This window comes from Symphalangus syndactylus, chromosome 6 (genome assembly GCF_028878055.3).
Source record: "Symphalangus syndactylus isolate Jambi chromosome 6, NHGRI_mSymSyn1-v2.1_pri, whole genome shotgun sequence".
Taxonomy (NCBI): domain Eukaryota; kingdom Metazoa; phylum Chordata; class Mammalia; order Primates; family Hylobatidae; genus Symphalangus; species Symphalangus syndactylus.
Genome location: NC_072428.2, coordinates 54,757,721 through 54,783,765, shown reverse-complemented (window position 1 = coordinate 54,783,765; position 26,045 = coordinate 54,757,721). Strand labels below are relative to the sequence as shown.

The following is a 26,045-nucleotide window of genomic DNA, read 5'->3' as shown; positions in this document are numbered from 1 at the left end:
ATATATACACACACATACATTTGTAAAGACTAGAAGCTAGGACTTCCTTCAAAATGCCCAAATCAAGCTGGGCGCAGTGGCTCACACCTGTAATGCTAGCACTCTGGGAGGCTGAGGTGGATGGATCACTTGAGGTCAAGAGTTCGATATCAGCCTGGCCAACATGGTGAAACCCTGTCTCTACTAAAAATACAAAAATTAGCTGGGCATGGTGGCACACATCTGTAATCCCAGCTACTAAGGAGACTGAGGCAGGAGAATTGCTTGAACCCAGGAGGCAGAGGTTGCAGTGAGCTGAGATTGTGCCACTGCACCCCAGCCTGGGTGACAGAATGAGACTCTATCTCCAACAACAACAACAACAACAAAAGCTCAAATGGAATAGACGAGGTTATTTTATGGCCACGTTGAAATTTCTAATAGTTACGACTATTCAAAGGGGCTTGATGACTATAATCCAGTTAATGGCTAATTAAGAATTTTACTCACCATGACTTCGCAGATCCAAAGCCACAATCCTACACTGAACTCTACTAATAATCGCTGCCTAGGAGAAAAAGGAAAAGTAGTTAAGACACATCTAGGATAACAAATTTCGCCCAATTCCCAATGATAACTTCGTAAAATGAACTGCCATCAGAATTCAAAGGACCCAAGAGAATCAAAAGACTTTCTAGTTTTAAGCAAAATGAGAGAATGATGATTTTCTACCAGTTTTGGCATATACTGTGGTTCTGTCCCAACTTCAAAATATGGCTTTCTCTACCTAAATCCCTCTTTCAATCTTAATTCTTCCTATCCTTTCTTGACACACACAGTTAAGAGCCTTTAGACAATGACCCTCTGAGCTCTGGTTTTCATCTATATTCCTTGGATATCTTTTCCTTACTCTGGAGAGAGAATCCCTTAGATAAGGACGGTGAGTCAGTTTATATCTTGGCTCAAGACATCACAGAAACATGACATTCAAATCATGAAATTTGCTGAAAGTAGCAGAACTCATGGAATCTACTAAAGATTCACTTAAGACAGATACTGCAGAACATACCAGCTTGTGTACCTATTAAAAATGTATTGAAAAAGAAATCATAATATCATGGGGGAGGTACAATTTTAGAGGGTGAAAAAAATCTGAAATAATTGGGGATCTTCTTCCTCAACTAAACTGGATTCTTTGACAATAATATATCACAATTAGGGCTAGCAAATGTCACCAAATTTTAACTTTTAAGAATAAGAGAACTGTCTAGTCTAACCGTCACATTTTATGAATGAGAAAACTGAGGCCAAGAGAAAGAAAATTATTTGCCCAGGGTCACATAACAAATTAGGAGTAAAAACAGAACTAGACCCAAGGTAAGTTACCAATACAAAAGTCAACGTAAACCACAAAACAAGTTAGATTCTTAAGTCATATTTTTAAAATCCCCTAGAAAATCAAGTCTGATTCTATTTCTATTATTCTAATGTATACCTTTTAAAGTCAACAATGGAATGAAATTCTACTATACTTTGCTGTTTGTTCCTGAAAGCTATTTGCTAATTTACAGGAGTTATTTAGTGACAGTAAAGCCTTCAGTGACAAAAACAAATCCATATGTTAGAAATAAAATTAAGTGGCAAAGATAGTATGAATTTGCTTGATTGCTCTAGATAAAAGAATAGAACCAGGTTTACAAAACAGAAACAAAACATATATTTGAAATTCCAATCTTTAACTTGAAAGCAATGATTTACAATCATAGGTGCCTGTCAGAAAATCACTACAAATATTAAAAACAAAATTTTCATTTATTTATTTAACAAATCTTTCTAATAAAAATCTGGCACCAATGGAGTAATGGGGTTACAGGAGGGAAAAATACTGGCAATACTCCTGTTCTCATGATATCTACATTCTACTATGGTGGAGGAAGACTAGAAAAAAATAAATGAGCAAAGTAAATTCACAGACTAACACATGCTTTAAAGATAATAAAAAAGAGCAGATGTATGGTAGCTACTCCAGATCTTGTCACAAACAGTACAACTCTGCTACTTCTGAAATGGATGAGTGGAAAGCAGCTATTTAAGAACTAGACTTGGGGGGGCAGGGGAGGCTCAGGAGCGGGCGGTGACAGCGACAGCGGCGGCAGAGGAGGCAGCGGCTGGGCCCGAGCCCCGTGCGTCTGTCTGCCCCCTGTGGATGCGAATTGGCCGCAGCGGAGGCGCCAGCGGCGGAGGAGTCCGTGGGGCGCGGAGGATGAGGCCGCTGCCTGGCGCTCCTGGCGTGGCGGCGGCCGTCGCGCTGTTGTTGCTGCTGCTGCTGCTGCTGCTGCTGCCGCCGCCCCGGGCACAGGGGGACGAGCACGAACACACGTATCAAGATAAAGAGGAAGTTGTCTGATGGATGAATACTGTTGGGCCCTACCATAATCGTCAAGAAACATATAAAGTCAGGTAGCGTGATGCCTCCAGCTTTGTTCTTTTGGCTTAGGATTGACTTGGCGATACGGGCTCTTTTTTTGGTTCCATATGAACTTTAAAGTAGTTTTTTCCAATTCTGTGAAGAAAGTCATTGGTAGCTTGATGGGGATGGCATTGAATCTATAAATTACCTTGGGCAGTATGGCCATTTTCATGATATTGATTCTTCCAACCCATGAGCATGGAATGTTCTTCCATTTGTTTGTATCCTCTTTTATTTCATTGAGCAGTGGTTTGTAGTTCTCCTTGAAGAGGTCCTTCACATCCCTTGTAAGTTGGATTCCTAGGTATTTTATTCTCTTTGAAGCAATTGTGAATGGGAGTTCACTCATGATTTGGCTCTCTATTTGTCTGTTATTGGTGTACAAGAATGCTTGTGATTTTTGCACATTGATTTTGTATCCTGAGACTTTGCTGAAGTTGCTAATCAGCTTAAGGAGATTTTGGGCTGAGACGATGGGGTTTTCTAGATATACAATCATGTCACCTGCAAACAGGGACAATTTGACTTCCTCTTTTCCTAATTGAATACCCTTTATTTCCTTCTCCTGCCTGATTGCTCTGGCCAGAACTTCCAGCACTATGTTGAATAGGAGTGGTGAGAGAGGGCATCCCTGTCTTGTGCCAGTTTTCAAAAGGAATGCTTCCAGTTTTTGCCCATTCAGTATGATATTGGCTGTGGGTTTGTCATAGATAGCTCTTATTATTTTGAGATACGTCCCATCAATACCTAATTTATTGAGAGTTTTTTGCAAGAAGGGTTGTTGAATTTTGTCAAAGGCCTTTTCTGCATCTATTGAGATAATCATGTGGTTTTTGTCTTTGGTTCTGTTTATATGCTGGATTACATTTATTGAACGCTACAGTAACCAAAACAGCATGGTACTGGTACCACAACAGAGACATAGATCAATGGAACAGAACAGAGCCCTCAGAAATGATGCCACATTTCTACAACTATCTGATCTTTGACAAACCTGACAAAAACAAGAAATGGGGAAAGGATTCCCTATTTAATAAATGGTGTTGGGAAAACTGGCTAGCCATATGTAGAAAGCTGAAACTGGATCCCTTCCTTACACCTTATACAAAAATTAATTCAAGATGGATTAAAGACTTAAACGTTAGACCTAAAACCATTGAAATCCTACAAGAAAACCTAGGCAATACCATTCAGGACATAGGCGTGGGCAAGGACTTCATGTCTAAAACACCAAAAGCAATGGCAACAAAAGCCAAAATTGACAAATGGGATCTCATTAAACTAAAGAGCTTCTGCACAGCAAAAGAAACTACCATCAGAGTGAACAGGCAACCTACAGAATGGGAGAAAATTTTTGCAATCTACTCATCTGACAAAGGGCTAATATCCAGAATCTACAATGAACTCAAACAAATTTACAAGAAAAAAACAAACAACCCCATCAAAAAGTGGGCGAAGGACATGAACAGACACTTCTCAAAAGAAGCCATTTATGCAGCCAAAAAAAAATGAAAAAATGCTCATCATCACTGGCCATCAGAGAAATGCAAATCAAAACCACAGTGAGATACCATCTCACACCAGTTAGAATGGCCATCATTAAAAAGTCAGGAAACAACAGGTGCTGGAGAGGATGTGGAGAAATAGGAACACTTTTACACTGTTGGTGGGACTGTAAACTAGTTCAACCATTGTGGAAGTCAGTGTGGCGATTCCTCAGGGATCTAGAACTAGAAATACCATTTGACCCAGCCATCCCATTACTGGGTATATACCCAAAGGACTATAAATCATGCTGCTATAAAGACACATGCACACGTATGTTTATTGTGGCACTATTCACAATAGCAAAGACTTGGAACCAACCCAAATGTCCAACAACGATAGACTGGATTAAGAAAATGTGGCACATATACACCATGGAATACTATGCAGCCATAAAAAATGATGAGTTCATGTCCTTTGTAGGGACATGTATGAAACTGGAAATCATCATTCTCAGTAAACTATCGCAAGGACAAAAAACCAAACACCGCATGTTCTCACTCATAGGTGGGAATTGAACAATGAGAACTCATGGACACAGGAAGCGGAACATCACACTCTGGGGACTGTTGTGGGGTGGGGGGAGGGGGGAGGGACAGCATTAGGAGATATACCTAATGCTAAATGACGAGTTAATGGGTGTGACAAAACAACATGGCACATGGATACATATGTAACAAACCTGCACATTGTGCACATGTACCCTAAAACCTAAAGTATAATAATAAAAATAAATAAATAAGGAAAAAAAAAGAAACATATAAATACTTTTCACTTCCATTCTGTGTGGGGCCAAAAAAAAGTATCAGTCATTACCATGTAACTCTGGGAGAAGCACTTCAAGGGGCTGAACTGGAACTTAGTGGTCTGGATATTAAATTTAAAGATAATGTGATGCCAGCCACTTACTGTGAAATTGATTTAGATAAAGAAAAGAGAGACGCATTTGTATATGCCATAAAAAAAATCATTACTGGTACCAGATGTACATAGATGATTTACCAATATGGGGTATTGTTGGTGAGGCTGATGAAAATGGAGAAGATTACTATCTTTGGACCTACAAAAAACTTGAAATAGGTTTTAATGGAAATCGAATTGTTGATGTTAATCTAACTAGTGAAGGAAAGGTGAAACTGGTTCCGAATACTAAAATCCAGATGTCATATTCAGTAAAATGGAAAAAGTCAGATGTGAAATTTGAAGATCGATTTGACAAATATCTTGATCCGTCCTTTTTTCAACATCGGATTCACTGGTTTTCAATTTTCAACTCCTTCCTGATGGTGATCTTCTTGGTGGGCTTAGTTTCAATGATTTTAATGAGAACATTAAGAAAAGATTATGCTCAGTAAAGAGGAAGAAATGGATGATACGGATAGAGACCTAGGAAATGAATATGGATGGAAACAGGTGCATGGAGATGTATTAGACCATCAAGTCACCGATATTTTCCTCTCTGATTGGTTCTGGATGTCAGATATTTGCTGTGTCTCTCATTGTTATTATTGTTGCAATGATAGAAGATTTATATACTGACAGGGGATCAATGCTCAGTACAGCCGTATTTGTCTATGCTGCTACGTCTCCAGTGAATGGTTATTTTGGAGGAAGTCTGTATGCTAGACAAGGAGGAAGGAGATGGATAAAGCAGATGTTTATTGGGGCATTCCTTATCCCAGCTATGGTGTGTGGCACTGCCTTCTTCATCAATTTCATAGCCATTTATTACCATGCTTCAAGAGCCATTCCTTTTGGAACAACGGTGGCCATTTGTTGCATCTGTTTTTTTGTTATTCTTCCTCTAAATCTTGTTGGTACAATACTTGGCCGAAATCTGTCAGGTCAGCCCAACTTTCCTTGTCGTATCAATGCTGTGCCTCGTCCTATATCAGAGAAAAAAATGGTTCATGGAGCCTGCGGTTATTGTTTGCCTGGGTGGAATTTTACCTTTTGGTTCAATCTTTATTGAAATGTATTTCATCTTCACGTCTTTCTGGGCATATAAGATATATTTTGTCTATGGCTTCATGATGCTGGTGCTGGTTATCCTGTGCATTGTGACCGTCTGTGTGACTATTGTGTGCACATATTTTCTACTAAATGCAGAAGATTACCGGTGGCAATGGACAAGTTTTCTCTCTGCTGCATCGACTGCAATCTATGTTTACATGTATTCCTTTTACTACTATTTTTTCAAAACAAAGATGTATGGCTTATTTCAAACATCATTTTACTTTGGATATATGGCGGTATTTAGCACAGCCTTGGGGATAATGTGTGGAGTGATTGGTTACATGGGAACAAGTGTCTTTGTCCGAAAAATCTATACTAATGTGAAAATTGACTAGAGACCCAAGAAAACCTGGAACTTCGGATCAATTTCTTTTTCATAGGGGTGGAACTTGCACAGCAAAAACAAACAAACGCAAGAAGAGATTTGGGCTTTAACACACTGGGTACTTTGTGGGTCTCTCTTTCATCGATGGCTTAAAGTAACATCTATTTCCATTGATCCTAGGTTCTTCCTGACTGCTTTCTCCAACTGTTCACAGCAAATGCTTGGATTTTATGCAGTAGGCATTACTACAGCACATGGCTAATCTTCCCAAAAACTAGCTCATTAAAGATGAAATAGACCAGCTCTCTTCAGTGAAGAGGACAAATAGTTTATTTAAAGCATTTGTTCCAATCAAATAAATAGAGGGAAACTTGGATGCTAAAATTACATGAATAGGAATCTTCCTGGCACTTAGTGTTTCTATGTTATTGAAAAATGATGTTCCAGAAAGATTACTTTTTTCCTCTTATTTTTTACTGCCATTGTCGACCTATCGTGGGACATTTTTATATATTGAATCTGGGTTCTTTTTTGACTTTTTTTTTTCCCAATCCAACTGCATCCTTTTTTTTTAAAAGAGAGAATTAGAAACTATTAAATCCTGCATGTAATATATCTGCTGTCATCTTAGTTGGACCAACTTCCCATTTATTTATCTTAAAACTATACAGTTACATCTTAATTCCATCCAAAGAAGATACAGCTTGAAGACAGAGGTGTACTCTTTACAATGCAATTTACTGTACAGTTAGAAAGCAAAGTGTTAAATGGAGAAGATACTTGTTTTTATTAAACATTTTGAGATTTAGATAAACTACATTTTAACTGAATGTCTAAAGTGATTATCTTTTCTCCCCCCAAGTTAGTCTTACATCTTTTGGGTTTGAATGAAGGTTTTACATAAGAAATTATTAACAACAAGGGGGGTGGGTAATAGATGTATATAACATTAAATAATGTAACGTAGGTGTACATTCCCAAATGCATTTGGATGTACAGATCGACTACAGAGTACTTTTTTCTTATGATGATTGGTGTAGAAATGTGTGATTTGGATGGCCTTTTACATCTTGCCTACCATTGCATGAAACATTGGGGTTTCTTCAAAATGTGTGTGTCATACTTCTTTTGGGAGGGGGGATGTTTTCTTCTGTTTATTTTCTGAGACTCCTACAGGAGCCAAATTTGTAATTTAGAGACATTTAATTTTGTTAATCCTGTCTGGGACACTTAAGTAACATCTAAGGCATTATTGCTTTAGAATGTTCAAATAAAATTTCCTGACAAAAAAAAAAAGAACTAGACTTAACCAACCATTTTCTCACTAGAATATTATGGTGTTTAGCAATAACTGCAACAATAGCAGTAGGAGCTAATATCTACTAAATCTATGTGCCAGTCAGCAATCTAAGTGCTTCAGATGAATTACCTAACTTTCTCCTCACAACTCTTTATTACTTAGACATAATTTTCAGCATTTTACAGATAAGAGCATTTTACAGAGAGATTAAGTAACTTGCCCAAGGCTAAATAGCTAATAAGTGACAGAGCCAATTTTCAAATCCAAGCTGCCTGGTTCCAGATGATTTTCAATCCTGGCTACATAACAGAATCACCTAAATACTACTGCCCAGGGGCAAACCCACCAGAAATTCTGATTCAAGTGAACTGGGTTACGGGCCAAAGTTATTTATACATTTTCGACTTCTCCAGGTGATTCTAATGTATACCCAAAATGAAGGCCCACTATCCTAACCCTAGAGAACAGAGACAAGATTGGAAGAACTGGGTAGTAATAACATGCTTCTGTACCACTTTGTAATCTCACCAGATTATCTCAGATAATCTCATATTCTTAAGAAGTCAGCTGGGAAAATATTAGCAGTTTTTTTGGCTGACAAAACAGGTTCTTAGAGGTTTATCAAGTATTGGTGAAAGTGTGGAGAAATAGGTATCCCCACAAATACATAATATCCTCAAACTTAATTTTGGCCAATTTGATAAGTGAAAAGTGGTATTGTTTTTAAAAAAAATTTGGTGGGTACATAGTAAGGGTATATATTTGTGGAGTACATTAGATATTCTGATACAGACAAACAATGCATAACCATCACATCGGGCAAATGAGGTAGCCATCACTTTAAGCATTTATCCTTTCTTTGTGTTGAAAACAATCTAATTATACCCTTTTAGCTATTTTAAAATACAGAGTAAACTACTGTTGACTGTAGTCACCCTGTTGTACCATCAAATACAAGATCTTATTCATTCTATTTAAATATTTTTGTACTCATTAACCATCCCCAATTGTCCTCCACCTCCCACCTCCTTCTCCCTATCCACTACTCTTCCCAGCCTCTGGTAACCATCCTTCTACTCTCCATCTCCATGAGTTCAATTGTTTTAATTTTTAGCTCCCATAAATAAGTGAGAACATGTGAATTTTTTCTGTGCCTGGCTTATTTCACTTACCATAATGACCTCCAGTTCCATCCATGTTGTTGCAAATGACAGAGATCTCATTCTTTTTTATGACCAAATAGTACTCCTTCGTGTATATGTACCACATTTTCTTTATCCACTCATCTACTGATGGACACTGGTTGCTTCCAAATCTTTGCTATTGTAAATAGTGCTGTAATAAACATGGGAGTGTAGTATCTCTTCGATGTACTGATTTCCTTTCCTTTGGCTATAAACATAGTAGTGGGATTGCTGCATATGGTAGTTCTATTTTTAGTTTTTTTTTTTTTTTTTTTTTGAGGAATCAACAAACTGTTCTCCATAGTGGCTTTACTAATTTACATTCTCACCAACAGTGTATGAAGGTTCCCTTTCCTCCACATCCTCACCAGCATTTGTTATTGCCTGTCTTTTGCATAAAAGCCATTTTAACTGGGGTGAGATGATACCTCATTATAGTTTTCATGTGCATTTCTCTGGTGATCAGTGAGGTTAAGCACCTTTTCATATGCTTGTCTGCCATATGAATATATTCCTGTGAGAAATATCTATTCAGATCTTTTGCCCATTTTAAAATTAGATTATTAGATTTTTTTCCTAGAGTTATTGAGCTCCTTATATATTCTGGTTATTAATCCCTTGTCAGATGGATAGTTTGCAAATATTTTCTCCCATTCTGTGGGTTGTTTCTTCATTTTGTTTCCTTTGCTGTGCAGAAGCCTTTTAACTTGACATGATACCATTTGTCCATTTTTGCTTTGGTTACCTGTTCTTGTTGGGTATTACTCAAAAAAAAAAAAAAAAAAAATCTTTCCTTGAGGGTTTTCTCATTGTTTTCTTTTAGTACTTTCATAGTTTGAGTCTTTAGTTCATTTTTATTTGATTTTTGTATACGGCAAAAGATAGGGGTTTAGTTTCATTCTTCTGTATATGGATATCCAATTTTCCCAGCACCATTTATTGAAGAAACTGTCCTTGCCCCAACATGTGTTCTTAGCACCTCTGTTGAAAATGAGTTCACTGTAGATGTATGGATTTGTTTCTGGATTCTCTAGTCTGTTCCATTGGTCTATGTGTCTGTTTTTATAGCAGTACCATGCTGTTTTGGTTGTTATAACTCTGTGGTATAATCTGAAGTCAGTTAATGTTATTCCTCCAGTTTTGTTCTTTTCTATCAGGATAGCTTTGGCTATTCTGGGTCTTCTGTGATTCTATATAAATTTCAGAATTGTTCCATTTTTTTGAAGAATATCATTGGTATTTTTGATAGGATTGTGTTGCATCTGTAGATTGTTTTGGGTGTTATGGACACTCTAACAATGTTGATTCTTCCAACCCATGAACATGGAATATCTTTCTCTTTTTTGTGTCCTCTTCAATTTCTTTCATCAGTGTTTTATACGTTTCATTGTATTTCACTTCTTTGGCTAATTCCTAGGTATTTTATTTGTAGCTACTGTAAATAGGGTTACTTTCTTGATTTTTCAGATTGCTTGCTGTTGGCATATAAAAATGCTACTAATTTTTGTACATCAATTTTGTATCCTGTAACTTTATTAAATTGATCAGTTCTAACAGTTTTTTGGTGGAGTCTGTAGGATTTTCTAAATATAAGTTCATATCATCTGCAAAATAGGATAATTTACTTTTTCCTTTCCAATTTGGATGCCCTTTCTTTCTCTTGTCTGACTGCTCTAGCTAAGACTTCCAATAATATGTTGAATAACAGTGATGAAAGTGAGTATCCTTGCCATTTTCCAGATCTTACAAGAAAGCTTTCAACTTTTCATTTATCATCCTTTTAGTATGATACAAGCTGGGGGTCTATTGTATATGGCTTTTATTTGTTGCATTCCTTCTATATTCAGTTTAAGTTTTTTTTTTTTAAATCATGAAGGGATGTTGAATTTTATCAAATGCTTTTCCAGCATCAATTGAAATGATCATATGGTTTTTGTCCTTCATTCTGTTGATATGATGTATCACATTGATTGATTTGCATATGCTGAACCATCCTCACACCCCAGAAAAAATCCCACTTGATCATAATGAATAATCTTTTTCTTTTCTTTTCTTTTCTTTTTTTTTTTTTTTGAGACAGAGTCTTGCTGTGTCACCCAGGATAGAGGGCAGCGGCATGATCCTGGCTTACTGCAACCTCCATTTCTCAGGTTCAGGCAATCCTCCCACCTCTGCCTCAAGTAGCTGGAATTAGAAGTGCACAACACCATGTCTGGCTAATTTTTGTATTTTTAGAAGAGATGGGGTTTCACCATGTTGGCCAGGCTGATCTTGAACTCCTGACCTCAAGTGATCCACCCGCCTCAGCCTCTCAAAGTGCTGGGATTACCAACACGAGCCACTGTGCTCAGCCTGAATAATCTTTGTAATGTGTTGCTGAATTTGGTTTGCTAGTATTTTGCTGATGATTTCTGCATCAATGTTCATCAGGGATATTGGCCTGTAGTTTTTTTGTTTTTGTCTGTCTGGTTTTAGTATTAGGGTAACTAGCCTCGTAGAAGGAGTCTGGAAGTATTCCCTTCTCTATTTTTCGGAATAGTTTGAGTAGGACTGGTGTTATTTCTTTTTTAAATGTTTGGTAAAATTCAGCAGTGAAGCCATCAGGTCCCATTTTTTCTTTACTGGGAGACTTTTATTACAGCTTGGATTTCATTACTTGTTATTGGTCTGTTCAGGTTTTGGATTTCTTCATGGTTCAACCTTCGTAGGTTGTATGTGTCTAGAAATTTATCCATTTCTTCTAGATTTTCCAACTTATTGGCATATAGTTGCTCATAGTATCCTCTAGTAATCCTTTGAATTTCTGCAGTATCAGGTGTAATGTCTCGTTTTTCATCTGATTTTATTTATTTGGGTCTTATTTTTTCTTAGTCTAGCTAAAGGTTTGCCAATTTTATGTTTTCAAAAACCAACTTTTTATTTTGTTGATCTTTTCTATTTTTTGTTTTGATTTCGTTTATTTCTGCTCTGATCTTTATTATTTCTTGTCTCCTACTAATTTTGGGTTTGGTTTGCTCTTGCTCTTCTAATTCTTTAGGATCCATTGTTGGGTTGGTTATTTGAGGGTTTTCTACATTCTTGATGTAGGCTCTTATAGCTATAAACTTTCCTCTTAGTATGGCTTTCACTGTATCTCACAGGCTTTGGTATGTTGTGTTTCCATTATCATTTGTTGCAAGAAATTTTAAAATTTCCATCTTAATTTCATTGGCCCACTGGTAATTTAGGAGCATACTGTTTATCTTCTATGTGTTTGTATATTATCTAAAATTCCTCCTCTTATTGATTACTAGTTTTATTTCATTGTGATCAGAAAATATACTTGATGTAATTTCAATTTTTTGAATGTTATCCAAGACTTGTTTTGTGGCCTAACATGGTCCATCCTTGAGAATGATCCATGTGTTAAGGAGAAGAATGTGTATGCTGCAGCTGCTGGATGAAGTGCTCTGTAGGTAACTATTAAGTCCATTTGATATATAGTGCAGATTAGGTAAATTTTTTTTGTTGACTTTCTATCTCAATTATCTGTCCAACGCTGAAAGTGGGGTATTGAAGTCTCCAGCTCTCATTGTATTGGGTGGGGCCCATCTCTCCCTCTTTAGCTCTAACAATATTTGCTTTACCTATTTGGGTGCTCCAGTGTTGGGTGCATATATATGTATAACTGTTATATCTTCTTGCTGAATTGACCCCCTTATCATTATATAATGACTTTTGCTCTTTTTATAGTTTTTGTCTTGAAATCTATTTTGTCTGATATACATATAGCTACTCCCGCTCTTTTTTAGTTTGCATCAACATGGAATATCTTTGTCCCTCACTTTGTCTTCAGTCTATATGTGTCTTTACAGATAAAGAGTGTTTCTAGTAGGCAACAGGTTAGGGGGTCTTGTTTTTGTATCCATTCAGCCACTCCACGTCTTTTGATTGGAGAGTTTAGTCCATTTACAGTCAATGTTATTATTAATAAGGACTTATTCCTGCGACTTTGTTTTCTGGTTGTTTTGTGGTCTTCTCTTCTTTCCTGTCTTCCTTTAGTGCAGGAGATTTTCTCTGGTGGTATGTTTAAATATCTTGCTTTTTATTTTTTGTGTATCTGTTGTATGTTTTTGGTTTGAGTTTGCTTGCAAATAGTATAACCCATTATTGTAAAGTGGTGACAATTTAAAACTGATTTCATAAACTAACAAACGAGCATAGAGAAAACCAATAAAAACTCTACATTTTACCTTCAGCACTCCACTTTTTAATTTTTGTTGTCTCTGCTTCTTTTCTTTTTTCTTTTTTAAGACAGGGTCTCAAACTGTTGCCTAGGCTAGAGTGCAGTGGTGTGATCTCAGCTCACTACAACCACTGCCTCCCAGCTCAAGCAATCCTCCCACCTCAGCCTCCCAAGTAGCTGCGTCTACAGGCACACACCACTACACTTGGTCAATTTTTTGCATTTTTTGTAGAGATGGGGTCTCACCGTGTTGTCCGGGCTGGTCTCGAATTCCTGGGCTCAAGCAATCTGTCCACCTCAGCCTCCCAAAGTGCGGGATTACAGGTGTGAGCCACCATGCCCGACCTATTTATAGCTATTGTTTCTATTTATATATTATTGTACTGTTTATGTCTTGAAAAGTTGTCATAGTTAATATTTTTGATTGGTTCCTCTTTTAGTCTTTCTACTCAAGATATGAGTAGTTTACACACAACAATTACAATGTCATTCTGTGTTTTTCTGTGTACTTATCAATGAGTTTTGTACATTCAGATGATTTCTTAGTGTTCATTAATGTCCTTTTCTTTCAGATAGGAAAACTACCTTTAGCATTTCTTATAAGTCTGGTGTTGATGAAATCCTCAAGCTTTTGTGTGTCTGGGAAAGTCTTTATTCTTTTACATGTTTGAAGGATATTTTGACTGGATATACTATTTTAGCATAAAAGTTGTTTTTTTTTTCCTTCAGCATTTTAAATATGTTATGCCACTCTCTCCTGGCCTGTAAGGTTTTCACTGAGAAGTCTGCTTCCAGATGTACTGGAGTTCCATTGTATATTATTTGTTTCTTTTCTCTTTCTGCTTTTAGAATTCTTTATCTTTGACCTTTGGGAGTTTGATTATTAAATGCCTTGAAGTAGTCTTATTTGGGTTAAATCTGGTTGGTGTTCTATAACCTTCTTGTATTTGAATCCTGATATGTTTCTCTAGGTTTGGGAAGTTCTGTTATTAACTCTTTGAATAAATTTTCTATGCCAATCTCTCTACCTCCTCTTTAAGACCAGTAACTCTTTGGATAAATTTTCTATGCCAATCTCTCTACCTCCTCTTTAAGACCAGTAACTCTTAAATTTGCCCTTTTGAGGATATTTTCTATTGTAGGTGTGCTGCATTGTTTTTGTATTCTTTTTCTTTTGTCTCCTTTGTGTACATTCAAGTAACCTGTCTTCAAGCTAATTCTTCTACCTCATCAACTATGTTAAGAGACTGTGATGCACTCTTTATTATGTCAACTGCATTTTTCAACTCCAGAATTTCTGTTCTTTTTAATTATTTCAATTGCTTTGTTAAATTTATCTGATAGATAAATTTTCTGAATTCCTTCTCTGTTATCTCGAATTTTGTTGTTTCCTCAAAACAGCTATTTTGAATTCTGTCTGAAAGGTCACATATCTCTGTCTCTCTGGGATAGGTCCCTGGTGCCTTATTTAGTTCATGTGGTGAAGTCATGTTTTCCTAGACAGTCTTGATGTTTGTGAAAGTTGATCAGTGATTGGGCATTGAAGAGTTAGGTATTTATTGTAGTCTTTGCAGTCTGGGCTTGTTTGTACCCATTCTTCCTGTGAAAGCTTTCCAGGTATTCAAAGAAACTTGGGTATTGTGATCTAAGTTTTTGGTCATTGCAGCCATAGCAGCATGAGGGGGCACCCCAAGCCCCTAGCTCTTGCAGACTCACAGAGGTACTATTTTGGTGGTGTTGGATAAGATCCGGAAGAATTCTCTGGATTACCAGGCAGAGATTCTTATACTCTTCCTTTATTTTCTCCCAAATAAATGGGGTCTCTCTCTGCGCTGAGCTTCCTGGAGCTGAGGGTGGAGTGACACAAGTACCCCTGTGGCCACCAGCACTAGGACTGTGCTGGGGCAGACCTGAAGCCATCACAACACTGGGACTCACCCAAGGCCTACGGTAACCACTGCCTGGCTACGTATGTTCACTCAAGGCCCTAGGGCTCCATAATCAGCAGGTGGCAAAGCCAGCCAGGCTTCTGTCCTTCCCTTCAGGGCAGTGGGTTGCCCCTGGTCCCAGGTGAGTCCAGAAATGCCATCCAGGAGCCAGGGCTTGGAATTGGAAACCTTGGGAATCTACCTGGTGCTCTCCTATACTGCAGCTGAGCTGGCATCCAAGTCACAAGACAAAGTCCTTCCTACTCTTCCCTACCCTTTCCACAGGCATAGTCTCTCCCCATGGCTACAACTACCCCAGGCCCATGGCAAGTACTGCCTGGCTACCATCAGTGTTTATTCATGGCCTAAGGGCTCTTCAGTCAGCTTATGGTGAATGCTGTCAGGCCTGGGACTGGCTCTTCAGGGCAGTGGTCTCCCCTCTGGCCCAGGGTAGGTCCAGAAATGCTGTCCAAGAGTGAAGGCCTGGAATTGGGAACCCCAAGAGTCCACCTGATGCTCTACCCCACTGGTACCTAACTGCAACATGAAGTCTTCTTTACTCTTCCCTCTCCTTTTCTCAATCAGAAAGAGTCCTTCCTCATAGCCACCACAGCTGGGAATGTGTGGGGTCACACCTGAAGCCAGCACATCTGAGTCTTACCTCAGGACCACAGCAAATACTGTCTGAATACTGTTGCTGATTATTCAGGACCCAAGGGCTCTTTAATTAGCAGGTGATGAATCCTGCCAGGACTGGGTCCTTCCTTTCAGGGAAGCAGGTTCCCTTTTAGCTCAGTATGTGTCATGCTGTCTAGGAATTAGGGCCCGGAATGGGCCTTGGTACTCTGCCTGGTGCCTTATCCTACTATAGCTGAGCTGATATCCAAGTTGCAAGACAAAGTCCTCTTTACTCTTTCCTCTCTTCTTTTGAAGCAGAAGGAAGGAGTCTCTCCCAGAGTTGCAAGCTGCTCCACCTGAGGTTGGGGTAGGGGTGGCGTAAGCACTCCCCCGGCTGCCCCTGGTGTCTCACAAGGTTATGTGCTGCTCAAGTCCACTGGCTCCAACACCACACAGCCAGGACTTGCCCAGGAATTGCAGTCCTTGTGGCCTAGTCTGCTTTTCAAGTTTATTTAGGACCCCAGAACCCTTTAGCTTGGGTGGCAAGGCTTTCCAGAACTCAAATTCAGAACACTGGAGTGGGTAATCCCCCTCTGGCTAAGGCTGGTCTAAATCCTCCCTCTGTGGAAACTGACTGAGTCCTGCCCAGTGTTGCTTTCCACTGTGACAAGGCAGCACTGAGTTCCAGTGCAAAGTCACACAATCACTGTGCTCTCCCTCCCCCAAGCACACAGATTCTCTCTCCATTCCACGCAACCACTGCCAGGAGATGGGGAAGGGGTGGTGTCAGTAATTCAAGACTGTCTTTTCTATTCTCTTCAGTGTCTCTTTAAGTGATATGAAGATAAATCTAGGTACTGTGATCATTCACCTGATTTTTGGTTCTTATGAAGGTGCTCTTTTGTGTGGACATTTGTTCAATTTGGTGTTCCTGTGGGGAGATGGTAAGTGGAGGCTTCTATTTCACCATCTTGCTCTGCTGCCCCTCTCAAAAGTGTTATTCTTTTATTTTACTTTATATTTTGCTAATTAATAGTAAGGTAGTCCCATTTTTGTAAATTTATCCATTATCTATATTTCTTCTTCTGTCAACTAACACTTCTTATCTCTTGCCCATTTTTCTTCTGGATTCTCTTTTTTCTTATTCCTTTGTAGTTTTTTCTTCTTTTTAATATAATGAAAATATTAACCCTTTGCCTATAGTTTGTATTGCACATATATGAAATATTTTTTATCTAGCACATAGCTTGTGTTTTAACTTTAAGGTATTTTGTCTAGAAGTTTTTGTTTTGGTAAAGTCAAATTAATCTTTTATTTATGGCTTTTACTTCTCTTGGCTAAGTTTAAGAAGGCCTGCCTTAAGGTCATATCTGAATTTTCTTATGATTTGTTTTTCAAATTCATTTGTATTGTTTAATCCATTTGTATTGTTATTTTCACTGTGTATTAAATTCCTTTTTATACGTGGGCTTATTTCTTTATTCTTTCTGCCAATACTATACTATTAACTGATAGACTTTTAGATTATGTTTTGCTATCTGAAAGACCAGATTGCTCTTTTTCTTGCTCTTTTTCAAAATTATCTTGGTTATTCCTAGGCATTTATTATTCTGTGTGAATTTCAGTTTGTTTAATTAACTCTCATGAAAAAATTCCACTGGGATCTTAGCCAGTTTAGCTAGATTCACACAGGAACATAACTTATTTCCCTATTCAGATTTTCTTTTAAATCCTTCTGTGACATTTTATTGTTTTCTTCATAAATGTCTTACATTTAAAAAATAAAGTCCATTCCCAAGTATTTTATATTTTGTTGCTTTTATGAATAGGATCATTTTTCCTATTACATTTCCAGATCTGCTAAGTGCTAATTTTAGAAAAAACCGATTTTTTAAACATCAACTTTGTAAACTACTGCTTAACTAGTAGTTTGTCAGCTGATTTTCTAGAGAGAGAATATCTTCACATAGTAACTGTTCTAGCTATTTTTTTCATATCTTTAAAACTTGTTTTTTTGTATGTTTGACTAGAAACTCCAGTATAACACTGAAAATTGCACCCTTACTGACTTAGTCCATTTATGCTGCTATAAAGAAATATCGGAGCCTGAGTAATTTATAAGGAAAAGAAGTTTATTTGGGTCACAGTTCTGCAAGCTGTATAAGAAGTATGGCACCAGCATCTGCTTCTGCTGCTGAGTGCATCAGGCTGCTTCCACTCATGGTAGAAGGCTGAGGGTAGCTGGCAAGTGCAAAGGTCATGTGATAAAAGTGGAAGCAGAAATTGGGGAGGGAGATATCAGATCTTGTTAAATAACTCTTGGAAGTAGGAGAGTAAGAACTCACTAATTACCATTTAGAATGGCACCAAGCCATTCATGAAGGAACCACTCCCATGACCTAAACACTTCCCATTAGGCCTCACCTCCAACATTAGGGATCAAATTTCAACTGAGATTTAGAGTGGTCAAATACCCAAAACACAGCACTTGTCTTATCCCTGAGTTTAAAAGGAATGTGTCAATGTGTCTGTTTCACCACTAAGTATGACATTTATGCAATCTTCTAGTTTCTGTATGAATTTTATAATCTTTAGGAAGTTTTTCATCTATTCCTAGTTGCCAAGAGTTTTTAACATGAAGGGATATTATAGTTTATCAAGTCCTTTTTGGGGCATGAAGTGAGGTAAGAGGTGAATCATACTGGTAAGATTTTCTAATGCTGAGACATTCTTGCATTCCTTGAACAAAAACCTACCTGGTCACAGTGTATTATTATTTTACCACACTATCAATCTGCTGTTATTTTCCTTAGGATTAGGTGAATGAGCAAGTGAATGAATATTTACGTATGTATGTATAAATGAGATGAGGTCTTGCTCTGTCACCCAGGATGGAGTGCAGTAGCATGATCTTGGCTCACCACAACCTCAAACTCCTGGGCTCAAGCACTCCTCCCACCTTAGCTTCCCAAGTAGTTGAGACTATAGGTGTGTGCCACTATGCCCCACTTCTGTATCTATTTTATAAGAGAGACTGGCTTAGTTTTCCTGTATTGTCATTGCCTGGTTTTGGTATTAGACTAATAATACCTTCATAAATAAATCAAATAGCTTAAAACAGTATTATCCTAAGTAGTTTTTTACATGGTGGAAATGTAAATGAACTTCCTCCTTTTTGAGAGAAATTAATACTCCATAAGATGTCAAATATTTAGAATTGAGTAATATAAGAATAGCTTTCTAACTAGTCTCCCTGCCTCCACTGTGGTTTCCTGCCCAATCAATCATCTATACTAGTATTTTGATTTTTCTAAAGCTCTTCAATAGATTCCTATTGCCTAAAACAGTGGTACTCAATTGCAATCAGGTAAATGTGTATCAAGATACTTAACTCACCAGAACTTTACAGTGTGAATGTGTGTCAAGCAAAACATGCTTTCTACACTGCCTAATTTTGGCATGCCTAAAATATGCTTAATGTGGATGTGGGTGGGGTAAATGTTGTGTTTAAAAACAGCTCCCATGGCCAGACACAGTAGCTCATGCCTGTAAACCCAGCACTTTGAGAGGCTGAGGCAGGAGGATTGCCTGAGGCCAGGTGTTCAAGACCAACCTGGGCAATATAGTGGGATTCCCTCTCTATAAAAAATAAAAATAGCTGGTGTGGCAGTGCGCACCTGTGGTCCCAGCTACTCAGGAGGCTGAAGTGGGAAGATCACTTGAGCCCAGGAGGTCAAGGTTGCAGTGAGCCAGGATTGCGTCACTGTACTCCAGCCTGGGTGACAGAGTGAGACCCTGTATCAAAAACAAAAGCAAACAAACAAAAATAGCTCCCTCTACTGTTACCCAGAAGTAAAAGGAAACTAAAGGTACAATTCCCTAGCTAGGTACAAGGCCCTTCTATAACTTTGCTCCAGTGATCTCTCTAGTCACCTCTTTCCCTGCTCCCCACCCTCATCATATATTATACAACTACAACCTCAACTCTATTCAAACTATAGCCAAGCTACTTGTAATTTCTAAAACATACTTCACTGTTATACTCTTCAATGCCTTTGTGCTTTTCTTGGCATGCCTTCCCTACTAATCCAACTTCTATTTAGTCTTAAAAACCATTTCAGATGTCCTCTCTTATGAAACCTTCTTTGTAGTCCCCTCATCTACCATAAGTTAATCATTCCTTCCTCTGCCTTACCTTTGTATCTTGCTGCAAACTCATCTAACAACTGAGTGCTTATGAGTCAAGCACTTTACCAAGAACCTTACATCTTTCGTTGAATTTTCACAACCACTCTATTAACTAGGAGGTATTATCCCCATCTATCTAAAATTCAGATAGATTACACTGCTTTGACATTCAAAACCTAGTCTGAGATAAAAGTTTCTTAAAATATTTGCTGTATTTTTTGTATACATGTGCCATTTCCATTTTTCCTACCTTCCCTATTAGATTTAAACATCGTAAGAACAGGAAGATGGAATTTATGTTTAATTCTCCACTGTATCCACAGCACCTGTACAATGCCTGGTACACAGCAGGGGTTTAGTAAGTATTTGCTGATTGGCTGATCTTATTAAAGAGTAAAGTCTCTTTTTCTTTTTTTCTTGAGACAGAGTCTCACTCTGTCGCCAGCATGGAGTGCAGCGGCACGATCTTGGCTCACTGCAACCTCTGCCCCCCGTGATCAAGCGTTTCTCCTGCCTCAGCTTCCCTAGTAGCTGGGACTACTGGTGTGTGCCACCACGCCCAGCTAATTTTTGTATTTTTAGTAAAGACAGGGTTTCACCACGCTGGCCAGGATTGTCTCGATCTCCTGACCTCGTGATCTGCCCGCTTCGGCCTCCCAATGTGCTGGGATTATAGGCATGAGCCACCATGACGGACCCTGAAGTTTCATTTTTTGAACCTTAGTGACTCAGCACAAAGCCTGGGATATAGAATATACTCAGTAAATATTTGCTGAAATCAACTGAATTAACTAGAAGAAGAAATAGGAATCAGCAGACACTCAGGTTCAATTCTTAGCTTCAATCAATACACACTTGTCTGGTCCCAGATTCTTCAGAGGTACCAAAGCTGAAAACCATTGGAGGCTGGCAAAAATCTAGCCTGCTGTGGCTGCATGTGCTAATGAGCTCCCACTGTTCCTCTCATCTCTCTTCTGGCTCAGCCAAACTTCAGTTTCTGCTTCATTCTGGATTCTCCCACAGCAGCTAGGTGGTCTGTTATACCTAGTACTTGCTGATGGAAGAAGGCTACAGAAGCCATACATTATCACCCATTATATATGATAAACTTGACTACTGTAGCAGCAACTACAATCACTAACTTATTGAATATAAACAAGGAATAAAAGGTTCAAAAATTAATTTTCTAGATATTTAAAGACTATCCTTTAAAACAACATAACTTTCTTCTAATAATTATATCCCTTTGATAGTTCCACAAAAGTGGTTACAGATAAAAGTTTCCCAAGTGCTTTATGGTTGTTTGCTTGCTTGTTTGTTTGTTTCTGTTATTAAAGCCAAGGTATAAATGGTTTCTCTTCATACATAATAGAACTTCTGGTGAATCTGGATTTGGGGGATTTTCCCTCCCAAACCACAAAACATTTAGATGGAAAAGGAATTCTACTCAGGATCAAGGATTTTATAGAATTATGCACAAGAAGGAACTTGGAAGAATACATTCACCATTAAATCCTTTCAGTGAAATGATGCTTGCTTTTCCTCTGCAGAGGACCTGGGTTGCTTTGTAACAGTCCTAATCTTTAGAATTTCTGCCTATGTGTGTCAAAAATAGGTCTCTATAGTTTCTGCCCTGAATCTTTCCTCTTAGGTGGCATAAAAGCAGTCTTCAAAGAAATATGCACACTGGAGTCAGAACAAGTATGAGTTTTCATGCTGTCATTGGCTCTCTAACTTCTCTAAATTTCAGTCCTTATCTGTCTAATCTCATAGTATTACAGAAAAATTAAATGGGATAATCCACTTAAGCACTTAGCATAGTACCTGGTATACAGTAAATATTTAAAAGATGTGGCTGGATTTTTTCTTATTGAAGGGCAGGCTTGGTGGCTCACACCTGTAATTCTCAGCACTTTGCAAGGCTGAGGGAGGAAGACTGCTTGAGGCCAGGAGTTTGACACCACCCTGGGGAACACAGTGAGACCCTGTCTCTACAAAAAAATTAAAAATTAGCCGGGAGTGGTGGTGCACACCTGTAGTCCTAGCTGCTTGGGAGGCTGAGGTGGGAGGATCGCTTGAGCCCAGGAGTTGAGGTTGTAGTGAGCTATGATTGTGCCACTGTACACTATCCTGGTGATAGACTGAGATCCTGTCTTAAAAATACATACATAAAATACAACTGAAAACAAATATTATGTCTCCCAAGTCTTTCTTTTCTTCAGGCAAACCCCTTTCAGTTCCTTCAATTGTTCCTTAAATGCTATTGTTTAAAGTATTCTAATCTTGATTGCTCTTCTCTGGACAAGTTTCAGTTTGCCAAACTTGTCAGATCCAGAAGTGAATATGACCTTTTTCCTTGAAAATAGTTTCCAGTAAAAGAAAAAAACAGTCTTTAAATTATCAAAGTAATAAACATTTAACTGAAAACCTAGAAAATAGAAAAATGGAAGAAAATTACTCCTAAGCCTAGGAGTTCATGTCCAGCCTGGGCAACATAGCAAGATTCCGTCTCTTAAAAAATAAATACATACATAAAATTCTTCGAGCGTACAATATGTGCTAGGCATAATAAGCCATGGAATTTGCCTCCAAAAAACTTTGCAATCTATTTGCGAAGTAAATGACTAAAGCTATGATTTGAAATGTGGCTAGCCCAAACTGAGATGTGCTGTAAGTATAAAATTTTTAAATTTACAGTATAAAAATAGATGTAAATATCTCAATAATAATTTTTATATTGATTAGGTAATCAATATAATTAATTCAACATGTTGAAGTGATAGTGTGGATACAATAGCTAAATATATGTACATTAAAATTAACTTATTGTTTCTTTTTATCTATTTAAAGTGTCTACTAAGAAATTTAAAATGACATATGTGGTTTGCACTGTATTTCTATTGGACAGTACTGGTCCAGAGACATGACAGAGCCTGGTACTTATGGAAAAGTCACACAATTTATCCTAGAGTAAGAGAAAAAAGTAGCAAACAAGACAAGGGCCAAATCATTTAATAGTGGTTGAATATGTGCCTATGTTTAAAGAACTGTTTCAAGCCATTTGGGAAACAAAAAAGTATAAGACATCATCCCTATTTTCAAGGAATTCATGGTCTAAAAGAAGAGACAAGATGAGATTTAAACTTTTTTTTTTTTTTTTTTTTGAGACGGAGTCTTGCTGTGTCACCCAGGCTGGAGTGCAGTGTTGCGATCTCCGCTCGCTGCAAGCTCCACCTCCCGGGCTCACGCCATTCTCCTGCCTCAGCCTCCCGAGTAGCTGGGACTACAGGCACCCGCCACCACGCCCGGAGAATTTTTTTTTTGTATTTTTAGTAGAGACGGGGTTTCACCGTGTTAGTCAGGATGGTCTCGATCTCCTGACCTCGTGATCCACCCGCCTCGGCCTTCCAAAGTGCTGGGATTACAGGCATGAGCCACCGCGCCCGGCTGAGATTTAAACTTAACCCCAATAATCCCTGCTGCCAGGAACAAAGTGCTATGTTCAGGGACTTCCTCAACTCCACAGCCACCTGGTTCCAGGTACCTAGTGCTGCATTCCCACTTGCTCTCATTTTCTGTCCTTCAGGCTCTCTAGTGGTAAATAGAGGATGCATATCTGCTTGACACACACACAAGATGACAACTTCATTTTAAACACAGATGTTGCTAGTATCTTCCTTAGCAGTATCTCTCCTTGCACATGGGCTGTCCCACCCCAGAGTCAAGGGTATTACGAAGATCTATAATTGACAGCATTCACACGGACACATATCTTCTACTCTAGACCACAGTATCATTAGCCAAATATTATTTACTTCCTTGTAGCTAACAAGCACCGTTAAAATATAAAGAATCATTTCAAAAAGGAAGAAACATTTTCCAAGTTCTTATGAGATATCTCCACGTGCAAAGTATTACATAGGCTCTATATGGGAGACAAAGTGATAGACATTATCTAAAACACCTAAATAAAATGTCTGCTTCTCTACACAAAATGAAGAGTTGGGCTAGTCAAAGAAGTAAACAATAATTGCACTATGGAAGTTTACACAAATTGGGTTATTCTTGTCATATCCCATTAAAACAGAGTTGAGAGGCCAGGGAGAAAAAGCACTCAGGGCACATAACATTGCTGCAAGAATGTAAGTAATTCTCTGCAAGCCTGGCTGCTGAAACTGCCTGCTAAAATATGAAACCAGTTTTATCTAATAGCTACTGAAACAACCTGCTGTGTCTCTAAGACTAATTTTACTCACCGCAGTTACTTATCAATCAGAACTTGCCAGCTTCCAAAACCTTTTTTAACATTTTTAAATTTTTCTTTCACATTTTCCATCACTCCCTATTATCTTTTCTTTTTCTCCCCAAACCTTTACTAGTGCCAATTAACTTTCTCAAAGAACAATACATAACATTTCTCCTTTTTATAAAACCTCCAACCTTCTCTTTGTTCTTCAGACATACTGAAGAACATACCACCCAGTCTGTGTGTATGCCTGGAATAGCAATTCTTGCTTCCCAAATAGAATGTGTTAACTTCCAAGATTTGTCCCTATACTTTAATTAGTTCAAAAGTGCTAACATTAACTTGTACTATCAACAACCTACTTACCGTGAACACAGCCCAAGAAAGGGCAGAATGACCTCCTCCATGCAGAAGGAGCAGGACTGGACCCTCTGAACCACTCTTGTAGACTCGAAAAGTGTATGAATAGTTAAAGATAAAACATCTATGTTTTTGCTCATTAAAGTTTTTCATTATTTGATCATAGTAATACCACTAGAAACTTACATGCAAAACTGCAGACTGCCAAATGTAAGAGATGTAAGCAGACATTTCTGAGACACCAACCCTCTGTTTGAAGCATGAAGCCCGTGTGACCATTTTATTCAATGAAAAAACAAAATATTCCCTTTGCCCTCATGAGGACATAACCCCTGGATTCTAGAAACGAAACTAGTTCAACTCACTTGACTCATGAAACCTTCCCCTGGACCCCTAAGACAGTATATCAGTTTCAAGAATTTAATTCTTAAACCCTTCTCCACGCATTAGAGAATTACAGCCAAGAAAGATATTGGCATGGACTTACAGGTAATATTCCATAAAGAACAAGTGAGGAATAAGGTGAAATAAGTAGCAGGAATAAAGAACATTTTAGAAACTACTCAAGTCTTTTAACTTAGACAACATCATAAGCTCACTAAAAAATAAGCCATTTTGCAAAGGATATATCCTTGCCAGTTTCATTCTCTACTTCTACATCTTCCATGGACTCAAAATACTGACTCCAAGGAACAGGGGAAAAGTCCCGCTTTCTTCCAGGGCTGAGGAAAAAAAAGAGACATTTCAAGAAAAATTATGCATAAAGAAAGAAAATCTTGGTCAATAAACGCTAATGTCAGTCGGTAATGAAAACAGCAAAGGTATTTTAAAGATATAAAGAGTTTGTCACAAAGTATCATATTAAAAATGTATTTAATGTATTGCATTACCTAATAATGTAAATGTATTTAAAAAAGTATTTTAAAATGTATTTAAATCCAAACACAGATTTAAGAGTAAAAATTTAAGGATTTTTCAAAATTCATTAGTATATTTTAATCACAAATAAATTCTGTGTTCATATACACACAAAACCTGCTAGTTTTTCACCTTGCTCTTGGCTGTAGGCTCATTTCCATCCTCCCAACTGACTTTAGTATCATTCCTACCTCAGTCAATAGTCAATAGTCTTGGTCACTATTACTCCTTTACACATTTAATTCTCCATACTCTTTCATGCTTCCTTGTCATTCACAAACAATCAATATACAACCTGTGCCAAATACTTCACAGACATGATTCCATTTAACCCCTCACAAAACTTTTTATGCCCATTTAACAGATGAAAAACAGATTTAGATATAAAAGTAACTTGACAAGGCCACACAACTACTAAATGGTAGTGACAAAATTCAAATCCAGTTCTGCCACTCTCCAAAGCCTCTGCTCTTTACCCCAATGCTGTATCACTTCTTTTATCCTTTTATCTTCTCATGCTGTCATTTATGCTTCTGAAAAGTAATAAGGCTTAAGTACACATTATTACAGGTTTTCTTTTTGTAGTCTAAATATAGCTGACTCTGCCAATGCCAAAGAACCTTTACAAGTTAGCCAGGTACCAGTTAAAGAAAACTTACTTCCTATAAATAGAAATTATTCACAGGAGAACACCCTCCACTTCTAATTTCCTTCATTTAAAAAAACAAAATACAAAAAAGGCC

General features: G+C 37.9%; 1 protein-coding gene and 1 pseudogene across 4 annotated transcripts in view; one reads left to right on the top strand and one right to left on the bottom strand.

Moving 5' to 3' along the window:
* Positions 1–26,045, bottom strand: part of PPME1 (protein phosphatase methylesterase 1) — an 88,624-nt gene that overhangs the window by 30,538 nt on the left and 32,041 nt on the right. For all 4 annotated transcript variants that reach the window (XM_055282879.2, XM_063641364.1, XM_055282877.2 and 1 more), the window contains exons 2-4: positions 25,013–25,106; positions 24,391–24,483; positions 490–547 (exon numbers count right to left, since the gene is read on the bottom strand). In XM_055282879.2, coding sequence (XP_055138854.1) covers positions 490–547; positions 24,391–24,483; positions 25,013–25,106 — 245 coding nt within the window. The remainder of the gene's footprint in view (positions 1–489; positions 548–24,390; positions 24,484–25,012; positions 25,107–26,045) is intronic.
* LOC129484601 (transmembrane 9 superfamily member 3-like) lies at positions 2,243–7,623 on the top strand (annotated as a pseudogene).